The following is a 22,036-nucleotide window of genomic DNA, read 5'->3' on the forward strand; positions in this document are numbered from 1 at the left end:
GTCAGCAGCAATGCAGGCATAAGGTGTACGTTGATAAATGGTGGGAATTGATTTAGGTCAATTTGGCCAAATATACAAGGTTCCAGTATCCAGAGAGAACTTAGGCCATAAATAGCCACTGAAAGTTTCAGCAGCGGTGAGGAATGGGGGGATAGTGGCATCCTTTCTCTCTCCACATCTTCTTTACTGCCTGAATGCTATTGCTCTTCAAGACTCAGCTCAGATGCCTTCTCTGGCAGCTAGTACTCCCTCTCCTGCATGTCCACAGCATTTTATCTGTATCCTTCTTAAGGCCCAGTCACTGTATGCCTTGTATTGTAGTTATTTACAACCTCCCCACATAGACTGTAAACATCTTGAGAGCAAAATCCACACCAGAGTCATCTCATCTCCTTCATGATGCCTAGAACAGTGTTCTGTGCTGCAGATACCTTAGATGGGCCTAGTTCTTTTTTCAGGATTAAAAATTCATTCAAGTTCTCTCAAATAACAAGAGATTTATTTTAATAAGGCAAGAAGCAAGTTCATGGATGCAGGAAATATAGCCAGGTCATTGGGGAACTGGAGCTAGAGTTGCTATCAGAAACCACAGCCCTTTCTCCTTCTTTCAGGTGCTGCTTGGTTTATGTCTTCTCTGCTTCTCTTTGTGTTTCTTGGTTTCAGTTTTCAAAAGTGGGAATCTGGTCCATTGGCAGGCTCTAGATCAGAAGCTCAATCCTGGTATCGTAGACCATGGCTGTGGAGTAGAGGGTGTTAGTCTTTCTGGAGCACATTGGGCTGGCCCTTCAAGGGAGCTATGGTTGGAGCAGGCAGACTGACTGATGTGTATATGTGGTAGGCATTCAACAAATATTGGCTAAGAAATGGATGAATGTAATGAGTGTCACTTAAGGGAGATTAGTCTATCAGCTGCATGCAAGGTGGGTTGGAAGGCTGAGACTCTGGAGTTAGGTAGAACTATTAGGAGACTGTTACATAATCTCAGAATGCAAGTATTAGGGCCCACAGAAGGGAAGTGGTGCTGGGGACAAAAAATAACGGAGAAAAAAAAGTGAGAGTGTTGAGGAAGATATAGGAAGAAAGAATGTATTCATAGACACAATGAAGTTTGTTAGAAAATGACTACAAACTCTTTCATTCTTATTTTCTTTATTCTGCCATCCTTCCTCACTTCTTGAGATCAATGTTTACCCTCTTCTCATAACCTAGAAGTGGGGAAAGATATGTGTGTGTGTGTGTGTGTGTGTGTGTGTGTGTGCGTGTGTGTGTGTGTGTGTGTGTCTCCTCGGCTTTTAAGGATGTGGAATATTTAGAGCAGTTCCAGATAGAAGTAGGAGGAAAGAAATAAAGATTTAAAGAAAGATCCTAAATTTGAATTTTGTAAGTTTATTCTTCACCACCATTTTTGAATCCAAAGAGTACTCAAAATTTATTCTTCAAAATTGACAGAATTTTTTCTTTCCTTTTAAGCTACCATGTTTCTCGAAAACTGGAAGAGATTACAGATGCGATTGGGCTACTTCTGGGACCTGACTGGTATAGAAGAGGAAGAAGTGAGTTCTTTTGCATGCTTCTCTGGGTCCTTGCTTTGCTTTGATGCTACAGATAGACCATTTTTGAATGAAATGACCACTTACGTGCACTGTAACATCAGCCTGTCACTGGCCAGGTCTCACTTTGGCAGCTCTTCTAGCTTGACTTTATGGGCTAAGCCATGATTGATATGCACTGAGACTAAGAATTCAAATTCCCTCTCTACCCTTGAGTTGCAAGAAGTTGGTCCTGGTAGGTAGCCAGATATCCCAGTGTCCCTCTCTGGAAAAGAGATGGCACAAGAGGCAAGCCTTGTGGTAGCCTTGAGATGTCATTCAACATACTTCTACATCTCATATCATTGGTTCTAGTGAGCATAAATCAAGAAAATAGGAATCTCTCCCAGAGCAGGGAATGTCAGAATGCCTCTGTAAGCCTTCTGAGGGTCAAGGGAGAGGCATGGGTGCCAGATGCTGGTTGTCTTTGATGCCCACGGAAGAAGAAAACCCCTAGACCTTTACAGTGTAAGCCAGTACACCATGTGAACTGAAGCATGAGCTAAGGATAGGTTCTTACACGGTTGGGCAAAAATGGTTTTATATCCTGCTTCATCCTGTAATTAAAGGATGGAAACAAATGAGCCTTTCCTCCAGACTCTTTTGAGAACTAGGGGCCCAGTCTCGATGTTGGCGAGTTGACAAGGAACAGCATAACATGGTTGCTCACAGTTATCTATTCCCACATTGACTAAAGAGCAAATGTCAATATCAGATAGGTTCTACCCATATTGTGGACATTTCTGGATGCAGTGCTGAAGACAGTGGCTAGAAGGACCAGAGGCACTTCCAAGTGCCTAAGTATCCACTTGCAAAGGATATCATAAGCAATATGGTAGCTGCATGGAGAGTAGGCCTTTTCCACATTCTCCCATAGTACCTCTGACTTTGTGGCCCTGATGTTTTATGGCCAAGCAAGTGAAATCCCCTATTTAGTCTTGTTCTGGAGCCTAGGTGGCTCTCCATGTCTGTGGTGTGATTTCTTCTCCTTGCTCTAATTAGTCAGCTTGCCTTTGAGCATATGGGCATGGTAATGTATTGAGTACATATGTTCACTCTATCCAGTCCTTTGCATTAAGCATATGCCCTGGGACTAACAGCATCATAGATTCCATGACAAATGAGAAAAAAAAATATATATATGGGTTCTACCTTCAGAGAGGATGGAGTATTCACATGAGGCCACACATGCTAAGATGTACTAGGGCCTGACTGAAAGAAGTTAATTGGACAAGAGAGGCTCACTGAGCTGAAGATTGCCCCACTTTTGAGCAAAAGTCTCTTGGATCTGGCAGGTTTCCCTTCAACAAGCACATACAGGACCCAAAGAAGTCTTTCAATAAGTCTTTATGGTATCCAGTTGGTTCCACAAGGAGGCCTCTTAGGCAGAAGTTGCACTGATCCAGGGGGTGACTCTTGGGTCTGGTTGTTCCTAAGAGATTGGTTGATGATGGTGAGCCATAAAAACACTTACATAGCATCATCTCCTGTTGTATTGGTTATGTTTATTAGTCACACACATAGTTTCTCCTCTCCAACATCATGGCACATATTGGAAAAGCCAAAGACAGGCCAGGAGCCTAGCTTGTTGGCTTCTGGAATCTCTGATGGAGTTATAATCCCTGCCTAGGAGTTACTTTTAAATGATACAGGAACATGAAGTCCCCACACCTATAGTTATTTGTCCTTGGATGCTTTGGGGAAGACCTTCCAATGAGTCCAGGTGTGCACAGTTAAATTCTCCTTGAAGTCAGTCATGCGTCTTCCTGCTCCAGCATCTGACTTGATTTGACCATGGTCTTCTCGATTAGTTAGGTGTGCTTTCCCATGCCTGGTGACTCACCATTCATATTTGTATTGCTGAATGGCTCAGTGATGTCTCTTGAGCACTGGTATACTTGCCAATGAGTTAATCATTTAGGCTGTACAGGAAACAGGCCCAGGCAAGTGAGTTTTAAGATTCCCCATGGCCACCTTTAACTTTGATTTTTATTAGTCGCCTTTTTAGCTTGTAGAATAATGGAGCAGGGAGGAAGTTTTGTCGTGGCCCTAACTCCCAGCTGTGGGGCACATCTGTTTCTCCAGCTGGGATCTGGCTCGTTGAAACAAAGTTTGAGGTATGCAGATAGTTGGTGGGATGAACAGATGCATCCCTCTGGCTTTGGTCAAACTGCTATGCAAAGCATGTGGCTTCTCTTTGTATCAGCTGCCAAGTTAACATTTCCTCTCTCCTTTCTTAACACTGGTGCCATCCCCAGGAACGTGCCCAGGTTTGGTTTTCAGTGTGGTAACAAGTGCTGTGTGTCCCCTTTCTCTCCCACATTGTGTTCTTGGTCTAGACTCCTCATGATTATATGTGGTGTGGCAGCTTATGTCCAATAGAATCTGATCCTATGTCCTGACTTTACTGTACTTGTGGTGTCTGGTTATAACCCACAGGCCAAGGTTGCTATTCTGCCTGTTTACTAACTACTCTTCGACTCTTGGGTTTTAGGAACACTCCCGGCCTGAGTATGAAACCAAAGTTCGAGAAAAATTGCTAAAGAAGAGTGACCAGACTGTTGTCCAGAAATTGGGGACCAACATGCCTGAGAGTGAGGATGAGGTAAGATGCTGGTGCTTTTTCTCACTGTCCTCTTTATTTCTTAAGATCCTGTTGTCATTTCATTGGGAACTCCTTCATGGACAGAGACTGGGCTCTGAGAAGGGGTTGACAGAGGCGAGACAGGATGAAATGAGAGCATGACATCTCTGATTGTCCTGCAGTCAGAGCTCATGGGTAGCAGGCTTTTGCCATGACTTGATTTGTCTCTCTTTCCTGGATGGTATCTGGACAATATCAGAGAGCAGGTTGGAGAAGAAAGAAACTGTTGTCAGGCCTAGTTCCTCTGGACTCCATCACCTAAATATATAATAATAATAATCACCATACCAACCAGCAATGACAGCTAACCTTTATCAAATGCTTGCTTGCGCTAGGCAAGGCACTGTACTAAGCACCTTATATTATTTTATTCTCACAATAAATTTATGAGTCTGGCACTATTGTATGTAAACAAAAACTAATAATAAAAAAAAGTATGTCCACAGATTAAGTCATTTGCCAGAGGTCACCCAGCAAGTAAATGAGGGGATCTGGGATTTCAACCCAGACCCATTGCCAACAGCATGTAAATCTAACCACTTTATATACTGCCTTTAAGTGCAATGAGGAAGTCATAGGATAAAGCAAGAAATAGCTCTTAGGGCCAACAGAAGAAAATTCATGCCTGTATTTGCTTAAGCTACTCATAAAATGTTCCTTGTATTTCATCGTACCTGGGTAGGCCTCCAAAGTAGGAATGTGATGGTGACCACGGCTTCTGAGTCGTATTTCTGAGTTTTATAGTGGCATTCAGACATTGAAACAGAACTTCAGAATTTGTGCTGTGATCTGTAAATACTCCTGTTGTGTGTGAGGTGGGGGTACAATGTGGGGGCTCCACTTTGGCAGTGCCTGTCTCCTCTGAGTGCCACCCTTCTTTGAAACCAAGTGTGTGTGTGTGTGTGTGTGTGTGTGTGTTTGTGTGTGTGTTTATGTCTTTCCTAATCTGGTTCCTGAAAAAAAAATCGACAAGATTGAAAATCTGTTGTTTTGTGCATATCTTTTCTCCATCTTGGATTTGAATTCAAATTGTATTTAATTTGACATTCTTTAAGTTGAAACCATTCATGTTAACATGCAAATTTATTCAAGCATCAAAACAGAAGAATGTGTTGTTTTTGAGCCCAGAACACTTGCTTTTTTAATTTTATTTTAAAGAAAATAAGACTTTGAGCAGAAAGAGGGTGGCCCTTTGAGTTATTTTTTTTCCTTGACAGCAAGTTAAGTCCAGGACCACCAGTTATTCAGGGAAATAATGAATTCATTCTTAGGAAAGAGTAATTATCACCACTCCCTCATCCGAAAGCAAGCATTCTGTGTCCTGTCAGCTTCGGCAATTCCATGCAAACTTCTTTCTCCACCCCAGAGCAATATACAATAGATAATTTTATGGAAATCACATGTAACTTTTATTGACCACTGACTCATTTAATTTTAATTCCATAGACGGGAATGTCAAGGAGCTGGGATTGCGTACATTGAGGCTGTGGTTCTAATACAAACATTGCTTGGATATATATGCATGATAGGTCAAGTAACTCTCAGGAACCATGAATAATTGAAAAACATCTGAATGCATTATGAATGATACATATGTTTATGTTTTAGCATTCAACATCTATTTTCATTACACTGTTGAGAATGCAAAGCTCAAAGCATCTAATGCTTTATGGACACCAGGGCAGGGTGGAGGTGGGGATGACCTTCCCAAATGAGCAGTGTAAGATTAAAATGGCCTGGAATTTGATTGTTAGCATCCTTCTATATTCCCCCAGTTCTGTTAATAGTGTAAATGCTTCTGTTTTTGTTGTAAATCTAGCCAAAGATGGGAGATGAGGGAGGGAGGAGCACATAGTGCTGCCTGATGGGAGGGATGCTCCTCTTGCCAACGGGAAGAATTGTGGTCAATACTCACTACCCGAGATGGCCCTGGGGGCACCATCATGTGTGGGATATTTAGGAAAAGTACCTTTGTCTGGGGAATAGACAGGGACTGAGAATCAAAGTCTAGCAGGCAAACTTCGATGGGCTTCTTTCATCCCAGAGGATTACCTTGGCTCTGCCTTCATTGTAATCCTCAGGCTGCATATTCCCACTTCTTATTACTTTCTTTCCTTTTGAATTATAAAAACTACCATTTATTAAGGTCCAGAGTGGTCTAGGAACTTGCTGAAGACCACATAGCTAGTTGTGGGGGAGCTGGTAATCAAAATCAGCTCTGCCTGACCTTCAAGGCCCATTGCTTTTTTTTTTTAATTTTTAAAATATCAAGTTCATTAAAAAAAAAAACATCTTTATTGAGATTTAATTCTTAGACCATAAAATTCACCCATTCAAAGTATACAATTCATGGTTTTTAGTACATTCACAGATTTGTGCAGTCATTGCCACAGTTTAAGTTTAAAATATTTTTATCTTCCCCCAAAGAAACCCTAGATCCAATAGTTACCAAGCAAGCCCTGGGAAGCAACTACTCTATTTACTGCTTCTATAGATTTGCCTATTCTGGACTTTCATATTATAAATGGAACCATGCAAAATGTAGTATTTAGCTTCTTTCACTTAGCAAAATGTGTTCATGATTCATCCATGTCGTAGCTATATCAGTACTTCACTTTTTTTTTTTTATTGCCAAGCAATGTTCTGAATTTTGGATATATTTCATTGTGTTTAGATATTCATCAGTTGATGGACATTTGGATGACTTCCACTTTTGGGGCTATTATAAATAATGCTGCTATACATATTTGTGGATGTATGTTTTCATTTCTCTTGGATATATACATAAGAGTGGAAATACTGGGTCATATGGTAACTCTATGTTTAACATTTTGAAGAACTGCCATATCAATTTCTGAAGTGATTGTTCCATTTTACATTCTAACCAGCAATGCATGAGGGCTTCAGTTTCTCCACATCCTCACCAACACTTGTCTTTTTTTATTTTATCTATCTTAGTTGTGTGAAGTGGTATTTCATTGTGGTTTTAACTATCACTTTCCTAATTACTAATGATGTTAACCATCTTTTCATGTGCTTATTGGCCACTTGTATGTTTTCTTTGGGAAAATATTCCAATCTTTAGCCCATTTTTTCCTTTCAATTGGATAATTGTCTTTTTTGTTGTTGTTTATTTATGGTTGAAAGAGTTACTTACATAATCTGGACACCAGACCTTTGTCAGATAATATGATTTATAAATATTTTCTCTCTTCCTATGGACTTAAAACATTTTATTGATGATGTAATTTGAATCATATGTTTTGTGATATAGTTTACCTATTTTTCCTTTTGTCACTTGTGTTTTTGTGTCATATCTAAAAAACCAGTGCCTAATCTAGTGTCATAGAGCTATACTCCTAGATTTTCTTCTACAAGTTTTATAGTGTTAGCTCTTAGATTTAGGTATATGATACATTTTGAGTTAGTTTTGTGTTTGATGTAAATTAGGGGTCCAAAAAATATTTTTTTGCATGTGGATATTTAATTGTTCCAGCACATCTTTTGTTAAATTTGTTTATAATTATTTTATTGCAAATGTTATTATTTTCTTAACTTTAATTTTGGATTATTTATTGATAACATATAGAAATATAATTGATTTTTGTATATTGATTTTGTACCCCCAACTTTGCTGAACTCATTTATTAATTCTAATAGTTTTTAGTGGATTCTTTAGGATTTTATCATCTATGAATAGAGATAGTTTTACTTCTTCCTTTTCCAATCTGGATGCATTTTATCTTTTTGCCTAATTGCCCTTTCTAGAATCTCTTCTACAATGTTGAATAGAAGTGATGAAAATGGGCTTTCTTTTCTTATTCTTGACTTTAGGAGGAAAAAAAAAAACTAGTCTTTCATCATTAAGTATGATGTTAAGCTATGGCACACTACCTTTTTTCTTTTTTTTAATCCTCACCTGAGGATATCTATATATATAAAAGGCTAAGCGACTGTCCAACCGGCCGGTAGCTATGACATGCACTGACCACCAGGGGGCAGACGCTCAACACAGGAGCTGCTGAGCTGTGGTCACTTGGCAGCAGTGGTTCTTGGGTGACAAGCCCTGGAACCAGAGAGGAGGGAGCCCGATTCCTCATGATTCCTCTCACACTCCGGGACCCCTTGGGGGATGTCAGAGAGCCGGTTTCGGCCTGATCCCCACAGGCTAGGCCAAGGGACCTCACCTGCCAGAGGGATCCCACTCACTCCACAGATGCCCTTCAAACCGCAGCAACAGCCCAGGTGCAGCTGGCTAGGGAGGGACCACGGGAGGTTGGCTCCAGGGATGTCCAGCCCATCTTGCCCAGTCCCACTCTGCCAGCCACCACCTGGGACCACCTGCATTAATCCCTGCCCCAGAGGGACTAATTAATTTTCTTTCAATGTGCTCAAATCTGTGCACCAGGCCAGTAGTGTTTATTAATATTTAGAGAGAGAGGAAGGGAGAGAGAAAGAGAGAGAGAAACATTGCTAAGTTGCCTCCAGTACACAGCTTCATTGGGGATCAAACCTGAAACCTAGATATGTGTCCTGACCAGAATCAAACCCACACCTTTTGGTGTACAGGATGATGCTCCAACCAACTGAGCTGCCCAGCCAGGGTCGCACTACATTTTAACTCTCTTTATGAGGCTTCTCTGAGAACAACTCATATCTCATCAACATAATGCTGATCTGAAATGATATGTTATAACTGTAATGAGGTGATAACTACACTTCCACATTGAGGAGTGTCAGCAGAAATAAGGCCCAAACATTGGCTGGCTTGTGGTGCTTTCATCAGATAGTTGAGTCCTTCTCTGGGTCTGTTCTGCTTCAGTTATCACATGGGGAAATTGGGGTATAGCCTCTGTCGTTCTGAGAGTTTGTGATTTTTTTTTTCTGATGTGAGAGATGATGTTGGTTATTAGCTCATAACTTTGGGGGATAAACTGTCTCTTCATCCTAGACAGTGGTAATTTGGCTATTCTTATATCTATTTTTATGATTTTCAAGGATATGGGCTTGGTGAAAGTGGTAATAATGATAAAATTACAAGTAATATTTATGGAGTGTTCACTATGGGAAAGGCTTTATAGGCTTTATTTCATTTAAATTTCAAAACTTTATTACCTACATTTTAATACATGATAAAACTGAAGCTTGAAGAAATAAATAACACATTACGAATATGAAGCAGAACCAGAATATGAGCCCAAGGATCTGACTTAGGAGCAACTAAACTACTGGCCACTATGCTCCTCTGTCTTTCAAATGTTTTGCCATATCCTCAAATGCTTCTAAAAAATTGTGGTTGGTTCTTCCTCTTTACCACTATGCTACAGGCAGGAAGGTCTGTGGTATTTGTTGGAAAGATGGGTCTGAGACAAACGACATATCCTACTTTTTCTTCATTGATTTGTATACATTTTGGTGGGTGACGCTCTGTTTCCACTGAGGACAGTAATGAGTAGAATTAGCTCAGTTTATAGCAAGACAATAGGGAGAAATCTGAAATATAAACACAGATATATATTGTATTTCCAAAGGTCTGGAACATTTTATTATTTTTCAATCCTCACCTGAGGGTGTTTTTATTGATTTTAGAAAGAGAGAAAGGGAGAAAGAGAATGAGAGAAACATCACACTGAGAGAGAAACATTTGGTTGCCTCCCGTATGCATCCTGACCAGGGATCAAACCTGCAACCTAGGTATGGACCCTGACCCGAAATTGAACACATAACCTTTTGGTATATGGGATGATGCTCCAGTAATCTGAGCCACCCAGCCAGGGCTAGAGTCTGTCTCTCTCTATATAAAAGCCTAAGCGACCATTAAGACCAAATGACCAGAACGATCAGTCGCTATGACATGCACTGACCACAAGGGGCAGACGCTCAACACAGGAGCTGCCCCCGGTGGTCAGTGCGCTCCCACAGTGGGAGTGCCACTCAGCTGACTGACCCCGTCCTGGCACCCACCAGCCCGGCAGCAGCCACTCCCTCCCTTAGTAGTCCTGCAGGTCCAATCTCTGGAGAACGGGCCAGGCACCGATGGGCCAGTGCCACCAGCAATATCCCAACAGCGCTGCTGGCCTCCTGGAAGTCAGCCTCGGGCACCGTGGCCACTTCCCCTCCCTAGACACTCCACAAGGAAGAAGGGATATAAAAGTGGCCGCCAGGTGGCTCCTGACAACCGACAACTGACAACCGAAAACCGGCGCAAATGTCCGTGGAATGGATCTGGATACCTGGCAGGCAAGGCCGTCCCACCACCCACCCAGAGGGCTGATCGTGTCCCACCCCCTCCCCCTCGAGACCCCACCTGTGCACGAATTCATGCACTGGGCCTCTAGTCTTTTAATAAAAGAATAGGCTCATTTTTTTCCTGGCTTGTGGATTAGTTTGAATCTTTTCTGGAATAGTCTGTCCTGGGCATATTTGGAGGTTTTCTCAAGTTTCCTCGAGGGAACGATTTTCTTCTGTTCATACAAGATGATAAAACTCTACCCCTTCTAATTCCTACTCCTGCCTCCATTCTTACAATAAACTCTGTATGAGTTATGGCAGCTATTTTCAACTGGTGTGCCACAAGAATTTTTAAAACATGCAATACCTTTTTAGTCAGGGGCACTGACTTCTTTTTCCTTAGATTGTCAAATTTAAAAATGACAACAGCCAACACAATAGCCATTTGGTGAGAATGAGTCAAAATTATACCTATATTTTTGTCGAATTGACAAAAAATATAAGTATAATATATTTTTGGTGTACCGCAGAATTTTAGTAATTAGTAATGTGTGCCATGAGATGAAGAAGGTTGAAAATCGCTGAGTTAGAGAATAGTCAGAAAACAAAGCTCAAGCCTTGTAGTTCAATAGAGGGAAAATAATACAAGGAACTAATTCCAAAGGTGTTAGACCTGGGGAAGTTGAGGCAATCAGGGGATGGTGAGGCAACCCAGAGTTTAGCAACAGCAGGGAGTTGCTATACTCAGGGAGTAGGTCTGAGAACAAGTGGACTGCACAAAGTCAATAACTCAGCCTAATTTTAGAACCTATCAGGCAGAGGTCACGTAAGCCAGGTCCTTGCTTTGAGAAGTAGTAAAATGTTGGCAAAAATCATAGGAGTGCTAACCACTGACAGAATGAATGAGTGCATTAATGATCAGTTGTTCAGACCATTCCTGAGTTGTTGAGAGTGTTTGTGTGCATGGGATGGGTGTGCTAGTGGTGTGAGCATGTGCGAGAGTGTGTGTTTGTATGTGTGAGAAACAGCGCGTGTATGATGGTGTCATTGGAGTGACATAGATCTGATCAGATAACTGGGACTTCAAGGAAGAGGGAGAAACATATTTTTCTGTACATGAACAGACCACATAGCAAGCGGGGGAAATAGCAAATGTGGCCTGAAATGAATCTTCTATAAAACATATCACTAAAAGGACAACAAAATCCCATTTAAGTGGTCCCAGGAGTTTACCTAATGGGGCTTGTTGTCACCCAAATGTCTAAACAGTGGGGATGCAGGCACCTGTCCTCCCATCATGGCCTGGTGCTGCCTGTGAGGCTGCATTTAATGAATGTTTTATGGGGAGCATCGAAGCTAGAACATGTGCCAAGAGGAGGCCTGTGGATGGGTGGGTGTTAATTTACTGTTCAGTGCACCACCCTGGGGACAATTTTTTCAAAAGAAAACTCATCTAAACCATTGAAACTTTTATGACCAATGCCTCTGGCAATAGCACAAACATGTGGAATAAATTATGCATTGACCAGGAGGCTGGGACAACAGCAATAGGGAGCTTAGGACTGTCTTGTCAGAAAGCATGGGGGAGAAGGGAGGCCCAGGCTGCAGGGATGGAGGGATTCTGTCTGGGCTCTCACTCTGGGCCAAGGGGGTATGGTTCAGGCTTTCCACCGAGGTCCTCAGTAATTTATCAGAATATTCTGTGGAACAGAGTAAAGTTCCCTCAGCCTTTCTTCTGAAGGTACTATATATATTTTTTATTTATTGTTTCAAGCTTTTCTCTCTCTCTCTCTCTCTCTCTCTCTCTCTCTCTCTCTCTCTCTCTCTCTTCTATGCAAGAATTGGGGAGTCAGTCTTGTTGACTCTAATATGGGATGTCTTCTTTTATTTTTTAATTTTATTAATTTATTTTTAAATTTTTATTGAATTATTGGGGGGACATTGGTTAATAAAAGGGATGTCTTCTTAGGAGTAGTTAAGGACTTATATTTGGAATTTCAAGGTTCTACCTCTTCTCTCATTGGTGGGATATAGTTAAATGTTTCCACCTGGATGCAAGGCAGGCTGGGAAATATAATCCTTGCCAGGAGCCTCCAGACTACCAAAGGGACAGTGGCCTCTTCTGCCACAGCATCAAATGTTTATTTGAGTACAGTGTGAGCAGTTAGATTCTGAGAAGGTGGGAAGGATTTAGTGTAGAAAAGCCTACTGGTGATTCTGACTACTATCCTAGGAGGTGAGAAAGGAAGGAAATTTCCATAAGAAGAACCTGTGAGTGAGAAGCGCTCACCTATTGGTGCACCCGCAAAGCCAGGCTGAGTACTTTAGTAAATGAGTTCTCTTCATTGGAGTTTGGGACTGACTCTCTTTGCACAGAATTTAGCATTATCTGAAGTAGTATTGTAAAGTTTTTGTGTGTATAGGTGCATTAAAATTGTTTTTATTTTTAACTAGTAGCCCATTTGCAGGAAGAATCCTGCAAGTGGCCGCTGCGGCCGCGTGCACTGCCGCTGCCTCTTCGGCCGCCGTGCCTACACCCGCGCTCCGCTGCCGCCCACCCCACTCCGCCCCGCCCAGGCTTTCCCTCTGGCAGCCACCTTGCTTTCCGTTTTTCCTCCCTCTTTCTTCCAAGTTGTCTTCAGTCTTCACTCCTCCCTCCCTCAGTGTATGCAAATTAACCGCCATCTTTGTTGGGTAATTTGCATACTCACCCTGATTGGCTGGTGGGCATGGCTTGGGAGTAGCGAAGGTGCGGTCAATTTGCATATTACTATTTTATTAGGTAGGATGATATAAATTATACATGAAAACATTCTCCTCACCAGAAAAAAAATATCTATATTTTAGATAAAATGAATGTCTCCCTAGACCTCATCTCCTCCTAATGTTATTTGTCTCCCTAGAGGTAGGCATAGTTAAGTTTGGTTTGTATCCTTCCAGACATTTTCTTATGCACTTTTATTCAGATATGAACTTATACTAGTATGTGTTTTGTTTATAAGTTTATTCATACACACACATGAGAGAAAGTCATGGACAAATGGTTTCAGTATGTTGAGAAAGTTTCTTAAGGTATGAAGATAATGTTTCCCAAACTATGCCCCAGTGTACTCCAGTGCCACAGTGAACTCACAGAAGTGTTGTGGAGTTTGTAACTATTTATAAGGAAATCCCAGCAATACTTGACACCTATCACACACCATGTGAACTGCTGCTACCTCAGCGGTGTCGATGTGACATTTCACAATACAGCTTTCAATGTCATCATCTCTTAGTAATGGCTGGATTTCAAGTAGAAGCAGTGCAAGTTCTACACAAAATCAGTGTGGAACAGGAATTAAGAGTGGTCATGTCCAATCTGACTCCATAGTTGGAGAAGTTGGATAGTGTCCAACAGGTAAACACATTCTTTTAGTAAGTAATTGGGGTTGATAATAAAATACAATTTTTCTTTCAACTTATGCATGTTTTTCCCCAAATGGCTACTAAGTTGTTAGAACATAAATATTTATTAAGCTATTTGAACTTAACTACTCAATAAATGGAACTGTTAAGTATTTCTTTGAGCCTGGGGACATTGTGTAAAAATTACCGAGACATTAAGCGTACTGTGAACTGAGAAAGTTTGGGAAGTACTGTGTAAAGAAATTCCTAAGTTCTATGGACATTGAAGAGTAAAGTAGACAGCCAAGAGCAGAAAGGCTGACAGAGACGAATAGTGAGTTTCAAAGTCCCAGGAGTTTGTTTGGGGGTGCGATAGTCTGTGTGTGCTAGGAAGTGCCAGGTAGACTAGCAGCTTTTCCACTTGGTCTTGGGTCTCACTGACTTCTCCTTTGGGCTTTAGAGTTGATCTGCCCCAGGATATTCTCACCCTGTCTCTGTCTATGACTAAGTCTTTCTTTTCATCTCTCTTAGTCTCTCTGTCTTTATCTCTATCTATCAGCCTGTGTGTGTGTGTGTGTGTGTGTGTGTGTGTGTGTGTGTATGTGTGTGTGTGTGTTAGGAGGGCATTGAGGGTTTCTGATTATGGACATTATTTTAAAACTTGGGGACTTAAAAATAAACTCAACAACTTCTTATCCAGGAGACTTTGCTTTACTTACAATCTCCAGGGTGGCTTGGACTTCATGGAGAGGATGCCAGAGAAGCATCGCATGTGTCCATAAACATCTCCCTTCGTGGAGCATGTGAGTTATTCATCCCAAGGAGAGACTGCTCGGGTGGCCCAGGCCATCAGAGGGGGTCTCTGGCCCTCTTCAACTGACAGCCCATTCTCAGCCTCAAAAGTTCTGGCTAAAATAAGACCTTCTCTTCTGCTCATTGTATACATTTCTACTGGCCTACATCTAAATTAAGAAGCTACAAATAAGGAGAGTCCCAAGGCCTGGGTTGTGGAAAGAAGCTAGAGAGAGCTGGGCAGCCTGTGAAATGAGAGTGTGGTGGGGGAGGAGCAGCAGCAGACCTAGGCTTTGAGTGAAAGCTGGGCAAATTCAGGCTGGCATTTCTGAGCAGACCCTCCTGGAAAGCACAAGGCCCAAATATGTGCAATGATTGGGAATGTTGGAACAGCAGAGTCACTGATGGAGGCCAGCACATACCATTGGGATGTGTGATGTTTGCCACTATTGACTTGCAGTTTGGACTTTTCTTCTTTCCATCTAAATGATTTTTCCATATACGGCCTGAAGCATGTAAATTAAATTTGTCTTTTGCTGTCTGGGCCAAGGTCATTATTTCACTTCCCTAGAATTCACTGGAAACACACACAAGCCCTTCAGTTTCCTTTGCACTCTTCCCTTCATGTGCCAGAATATCAAGTGTTGGTTTAAAAAATTCCTCCGGGGTCACAAGGTGTTCTGGCTCCCTGTAATTCTTTTTGACATGATAGTCACAAGGAGCTTTCAAAGAAAAGTGGGGTTGCTTTTGCATGGACAGAGAAAGCAGAGGCCTTGAGACTATGCCCTTCTAGCAATCATTACCCAAGCTAGAGGAGGTTGCAGGAACTTCCTTCTCCATCCACCAGCACACCTGCTCAGCCCTTCTCCAGTTGGTGAGCAAGGGCCTCTCACCCAATGCAACTGCTGTGGACCCTGAGATCCTCCAGGACATGATTCTCTTAACTTTCACGCAGAATAAGAATGAGGAAGAAAGGGTCCTTACTTCAGTTTACGTTCTCCCAGAGCCAATGATTCAAGTGCACAATTTATTTGGGAGTTGGAAACCCCACTCGTGGAGTGAGAACATGACAGAGAAGGGAAGGCAGCCAATATATTGTCAAACAACTTACCGCCTCTGCAAAGGTGCAGCTCGCTCCATGAGTGGTTCTTCATCTACAGATTATCAAAAGCCAATCCCCTCATCTGAGGAGCTGCTGCTGTTTCTTTCATTCAAAAATACTCATGCTTTCCCAGCACTCTGATGCCACATATTTAGGTCTAGGGCTGGTGGACCTGTGATTTTCGTGGCACCTTTGGACCATTTACATCCCTGTGGTGGAGATATACATAACCTTGAAAGAGTTAATACCCACCCAAGGCCAAGAAGTCCTGCTTATGAATGGCCCAGAGTTTGCCCACTTCTGGGCCTTTTGGACCCAACCTCAGGATTCCCCAGGAAGGCCAGACATAGTGGTGTCCAGTTGGCTGTAGACATTTAATATCCAATTCATTTTTATTATAATGGTGCGTGTTCTACCAGCCAACTTACATAAATTTATGCTGAATTTGGGCATCTGAATTAAATTAGACAATTTGTGGCAGGAAGTTTGCCCTGGAAATGTACTCTGCTGAATATTTGCACTCCTTAGCATGGAGCGACTCCCAACCAAGAATCTCAACTTGTCTATAAACATGAATGAATGAATCCTCTAGATACCACTGCATGCTCCCTGCCAGCTGGATTATTTTAAGGGAAGTGACCAGCCCAGGGACCTTTGGTGAGTCATGAAAGAGCTTGCTCAGAACCAGGGAGTTTGGACTGCAGGGCCCTGGGTGGAGACAGGGGCCACTCTTGAACCTTTCACTCTCAGTGCTTGGAGTGTCAGGATGAAGGTTAGCAATTAGCACAATAACTCTGCAGATGCACAGCTACCTTCCAGCTCAGCACATCCTCCTTCAATATCTTCATCACCAGCCCCCTAAAACCAGGCTTCATCAAATTAAGTAACTTTTATTTTATCAGTATATAAAAGTAGTATGTGCTAATTGTAGAAAAATATAAAAAGGGAAGTACAATTTAAAAAAGAGAAACAAATAATCGATTATTTTGTCTCCCAGAAATCTACTGTGAACCCCCTTTTTAATGTATATTGTCTCAGGTTGAAAAAATTATGCAACATATTTAATTTTGTATTATGATTTTTTTTACTTAGTCTTAGAACATAAGAAGTTCCAAATCTTATTAAATACTATTCGTGAACATCATTTCAATAATTGTATAATATGTCATAGTATGACTATATTATAGTTTTCTTAGCCCTTAACCTGTAGTTAACATACTGGTATGATGAACACATTTATAAGTTTTTCCTGAATTTTAGTTTACTTGGGTTAATACATCATATGAATATATTATAGTATTTTTAGTCCTTACCCTATGGTTGAACATATGATGAACATATTTGCACTTATTATTTTAGGAAGAGGAGGAGGAGAGTTTGGATTATTTCAAGAGTGTTGTATTAGTAGGAGAGATTACTGGAAGCTCAAAGTCTTCCATTACTGGGTTCTTAATGGCACATGCTTTAGTGCTTGGTGAAGGACCTATATAGATGTAGCCCTGGACATGTGACTGGTATATAAAGGAGCTTTAGTGAAATTGCCTCTCCTACTGCTGCTCAGTCTTCACTGTGAGTAAAACTGGGTCAGGTCACTTAATTCATGTCCTGGAACTCTTTCATTGACTCGGGTTCCCCTTCTGGGAGAGCAGGAGGCCTTTGTTCCTCTTGCGTGTGTGATGGGGAGAGCAGATGTTCTGGAGCATAGGTGGGTCATTATTGTAGACTCTGGGGTCCTGTTCTGGCCAGGGAGCCATTTATCACATCCTGGGAATGGGTGGATTACTTATATCAAGTCCTGGAACTGTCTGCATCTTCCGACCCCATCACTAATGTGGAAAAATGATTCTAGGGCAAAGGATGGATCATGAGTGCTTCTCCAATGAAGATATTTCATCAGTTGAACTAAGGCCAGGTTTTGGCAGGGGAATCCGTGAGACAAATTGTGAGCTATGGTTTTAGCTCCAAGATGAAATGTGTCCCGGTTGGTGAATAATCAACCAAAAAAGTATAAAACTTCCTTTGATAACTTAAACTTCTGGAAACAATTTAGAGGGCAAGTAGGGTCACTCTGACTTCCGAGAAAGGGTAAGGTTTTCTTGTTGAAATGCCAGTCTCTTGTTAAGATGCTGATTTTTTTTCCAGCTTTACAACATGTATACACAAACAGTGTTGACCTATGGAAAATATTAATCTACAGAAGAGCACTTGATAAATATTTTAATATGATGTTCTTTACTTTAGTGCCATGTTTTATTTGACTGTGAACTCTCTATCAATAGTCAATTTATCTCCCTGTAGTACCCAGGGTGCGCCTTCACACCCTTCTGATGAATCACAAAAATTCAATATTAGCCCCAAAACTGATCTAATAGAGCTCTTTGAATTTGGAATGCATTTTGTGCTTTTTCCTTTTCTGTTTTTTATTTATATATAGTTTAGAATAGTGGCTCCTAAGTAGTTCATGCTGTGATACTAAACAGGCACCTTTGAAATTCTAAAGATGGAAATTCTTAATTAGAGTTAAAATAAGTAAACCTTATTAAAAAGGAAGAAGAGGAAGGATGGGGAGAAGGAGAAAAAAAAGGAGCGGAGTAAAGAGAAAGAAGAGGAAGAGGAGGAGGAGCAAAAGTGATGACAATAGTTACTACTAATAGATAACAAAGATCACCATATTATAACTCCATTCTCCATATTTATCTCATAAATGGAGTGCTTGGGGATATTCCTCGTTCTCTGGAGTTCCAGGCAGGAAACAAAGCTGGCAGTAGCACCAAACTTGTCAGACCTGGGGTTTGGGTGATGCTTCTGGAGCCTGCTGTATAAGCTGCCATGGCCTCAGCTCTGGCTGGAGGTTCTGGAGCCAGTCCCCTGCCATCTCTGTCCTTGTTTAATCCATGTTTGCATGGCAGAAAGAGGAGTGAGTTCTTATCTGAGGTTCCTTTATGACCTTCCTTTGGACTCAGAAACTTGGACAGGTAAAGGGAGATTTGGCTAAAATGATTCTGTGTCCTTTGAGCCTTTAAACCAAGGTCATTCTATAGTAATCTGGTAGAATGGCAGATAATCTACACGTGGGAAAGTGAAAAGAATAGGCCAGAACTTTGACCGGCCAAATGGAGCAGGGAGGTTGTTCAAATTCAGCAGACTCTGGGCCAGACCCTGATATTAGATTTTGTTTCTTCCAGCTTTAGCATCTTTCTCTTTGTATCCTTTCTTTGGAAGAAGTCAGGAGCTGGCAGACAGAAGGAGGGCCTGAGGTGGGTCCCCTAGAAAAAGAAATTAGTGTCTTTGGGCCAGTTGAGCCCTGGGCAGAAGGGTGACGCTTGGAATGCTCCCTTCCCCGAGGCATTTTTAGCTTATATGTGATGGTGGGTGGAAGAAGATGGACTCAGTCTGAGTTTTCCTTGTTTTGGATTCAGCAAAGGAGTTTGGCAACTTGAGATCTAGAAGGTGGTTGAGCTGCCAGTATGAGTCACACAATAGGGGACTTAGTAACAGTGGTTCCATAAATAAGCCAGGAATTCCCAATTTCCCAGAGCCCACCATGTGTCATCTTCCATCTTTCTTCCAGGAAGCTCCATAAACCTTCCCTCTGTGTGCTGACCCCTCTTGGCCATTTAATTCATGTGTTGTCACAATGCTGATTATAATGTTGGCACACGGGGTTGAGGGGATTTAGCATTCCCCTTAGCCACCTGCCAAAGCTTTCCCCAATGGGAGCCATGACTTGAACATTTGCTTTCAGGAAGGAAATGTTTAAAGTACTTTGAAAGCCAAAGAGACCTTAAAACACTAAAATTTATCTAATATTTATATCGTTGAGTTAAAAAATGAGTAAAAAGAGAAAAACAAAAATAAATGCGTATGTTTTACTCTTGCTAAATGACACTAATTTTGAAAGATTCTAAGTTGTCTAAGTCGGAAATTTTGGAGCTATCCTCAATTGTACCTTCCCACTCACTCCTACATCTAAGGAACCCCATTGTGTTTATCAGAATCTAACTATTTATTGTCTCTTGTATTTATCCCTTTCTCTTTATCCCCTCACCACATCTTGCCTAGACTCCTTCAGTGACCCTAAGTAGTATCCTTGCCCCTTGTCAGGCTCTCTTCCAGCTGTTTCAAGGGACCCATCCAGAATGAAAATCTGATTATGACACTCCCTTGCTTAAAATCCTCTAATGCTCCCCAGAGTGTTGAGATTATCGTCAAGCATCTTAGCTTTACCCACAAGGCTGTACATGACCCACCTCTCCAACTCAACTCCCACTCCCTCTGTACCAAACATTTCCAAACTACTTGTAATTCTCTGTGTACATCTTGCTGAATCATGTCTCAGTGGCTTTATACATGAATGTCTCTTTGCTTGGAACATGCTTTCCCCTTTTTAATCTAACAAACTTCTTCTTGTCCATCTCTCACTTCCCAGGGAGTCTTAGCTGTTGGCCCTTGCATCATTTCCTAGGACTTCTGTAACCAATTTCCACAAACTGGGCATATTCTCTCATGGTTTTCTGGAGGCCAGAAGTACAAAATAAAGATTTCAGCAGGGCCACACTCCCTCCAAAGACTCCAGGAAAGAATCCTTTCTTGCCTCTTCCAGCTTCTAGTGGCTCCGGGCATCCCTTGCTTGTGGCAGCATAACTTCACTTTTGGCCTCTGTCTTTATATGGGTTCCTCTCTGTGTATGTGTCTTTTTCTCTCCTGTCTCTTATGTGGACACTGGTTATTGGATTTAGACCCCCACACTAAATCCAGGATAATCTCATCTCAAGATCCTTAGTTACACTGCAAAGATCTTTTTTTTTTTTTTTTCCCAAATAAAGTCACATTCACAGGTTCTAGGGGTTAGGACTTGGACATATTTTGGGAGCCTCAAGTCAACCCACTACATCACTATAGCACCCTATACCTTTTAGGAGAAAGTTTTCCATTAATTGACCTCTCTCTCTCTCTCTCTCTCTCTCTCTCTCTCTCTCTCTCTCTCTCTCTCTCTCCCTCTCTCGATGAAATCTCTTTGAGGGCAGGTCTTCTGTTTGACTTTGTAATTTAAGAAATAACTACTTATGGGCTGTTAGTATGTCTTTAACTTGGGCTGATATAGTTAAATTAGGAGGCAGGAACTTGGACAACATCACCTCTGGAAAGCCTATATAACTCAAGAAACATGTTTCTGTAGCTTTGTTTGGGTCAGAAATACATTTTTAGGCTAATTGATTTCAAGGAATATCCAAAGGAAGACCTTGGAATATTACAACTCGTAAGGAGGGGCCCAAACTACTTCATTTACATTCTAATGTGTATGTTCTTGTATATGATAATTATGTGCACATTTTTTTTTAAAAGTTACCAAATGGTTGAAAGGGAGCAGTTTAACATTTTTGAGCATGTACAGGCATTGCCTGGATTTCCCATATTTCAAATGAGGGATTGGCTTTCAGGGGAGGAGCAGGTCTTAGGGAATTGGTTAGTAAATCAAAGTGCTCTATGTTTATGAGATCTATAACTTTTATTTTCTGGGCCTCAGTTCATTTTTTTTCTTTAAACAGAATTGTTAAGAACATAACTCCAAACTTCCTGATTTTCTTTATTTGCTTATAGTTAGAATTTTCCCTAGGAGTCCAAAATCTATGTACCAATCATTCATCACATGATTGATTAATGTGGCCCTATACTTATTCATAGGGCTGCATAAGTAAAGCTATTCTGTGACTATCTTATCGTCCTTTGAAAACAGGAAGCTTACATTATTCAGAGGGTTTTCATGTTTTGTTACAGAGGCAAATGTGAAAAGGCACTTCTAGTTCCTGTTTAACCACTGCCTTCTCTTTTTGAGGTCTCCCATCCCGACCCACATTAACAAGAGTATTTATTCAAAAGAACCTATCAAATTAAACCATTCTTTTGGAAAAGGGAGGATGCAACTAATTCTTAATTCTGGGTAAACTATATACAAAGTGGTCATCTCTGCTCTATGTCACTGACAGAGAAGAGTCCTGAATGTCAGGCCTCCGTCTCTTTGTAGAACTGACTACAAAGTATTTCAGAGAACTTCTTGCAGAGGATAGGACCCATCCCCTCTCTGCATGGCAATCAAACTGGTCTGGCATTTTGGAATCAAGCCTTTATAATCTTGAGCTTTTATGGAGATCTTATCTTCAGGGAAAACTTGTAATCATACTAATCTCTCTTTCAACTTCTTGACTCTTTTAAAAATATATATATTTTTATTTATTTCAGAGAGGAAGGGAAAGGGAGAGAGAGATAGAAACATCAATGATGAGAGAGAATCAT

The 22,036-nt window shown here is 41.3% G+C and overlaps 1 protein-coding gene across 1 annotated transcript in view; it reads left to right on the forward strand.

The window, feature by feature from the left end:
* ANO2 (anoctamin 2) overlaps nt 1-22,036 on the forward strand; it is a 283,025-nt gene that overhangs the window by 140,219 nt on the left and 120,770 nt on the right. The window contains exons 12-14 of the mRNA XM_028150319.2: nt 1,471-1,553; nt 3,848-3,859; nt 4,084-4,194. Coding sequence (XP_028006120.2) covers nt 1,471-1,553; nt 3,848-3,859; nt 4,084-4,194 — 206 coding nt within the window. The remainder of the gene's footprint in view (nt 1-1,470; nt 1,554-3,847; nt 3,860-4,083; nt 4,195-22,036) is intronic.

This window comes from Eptesicus fuscus, chromosome 7 (genome assembly GCF_027574615.1).
Source record: "Eptesicus fuscus isolate TK198812 chromosome 7, DD_ASM_mEF_20220401, whole genome shotgun sequence".
Classification (NCBI taxonomy): Eukaryota; Metazoa; Chordata; class Mammalia; order Chiroptera; family Vespertilionidae; genus Eptesicus; species Eptesicus fuscus.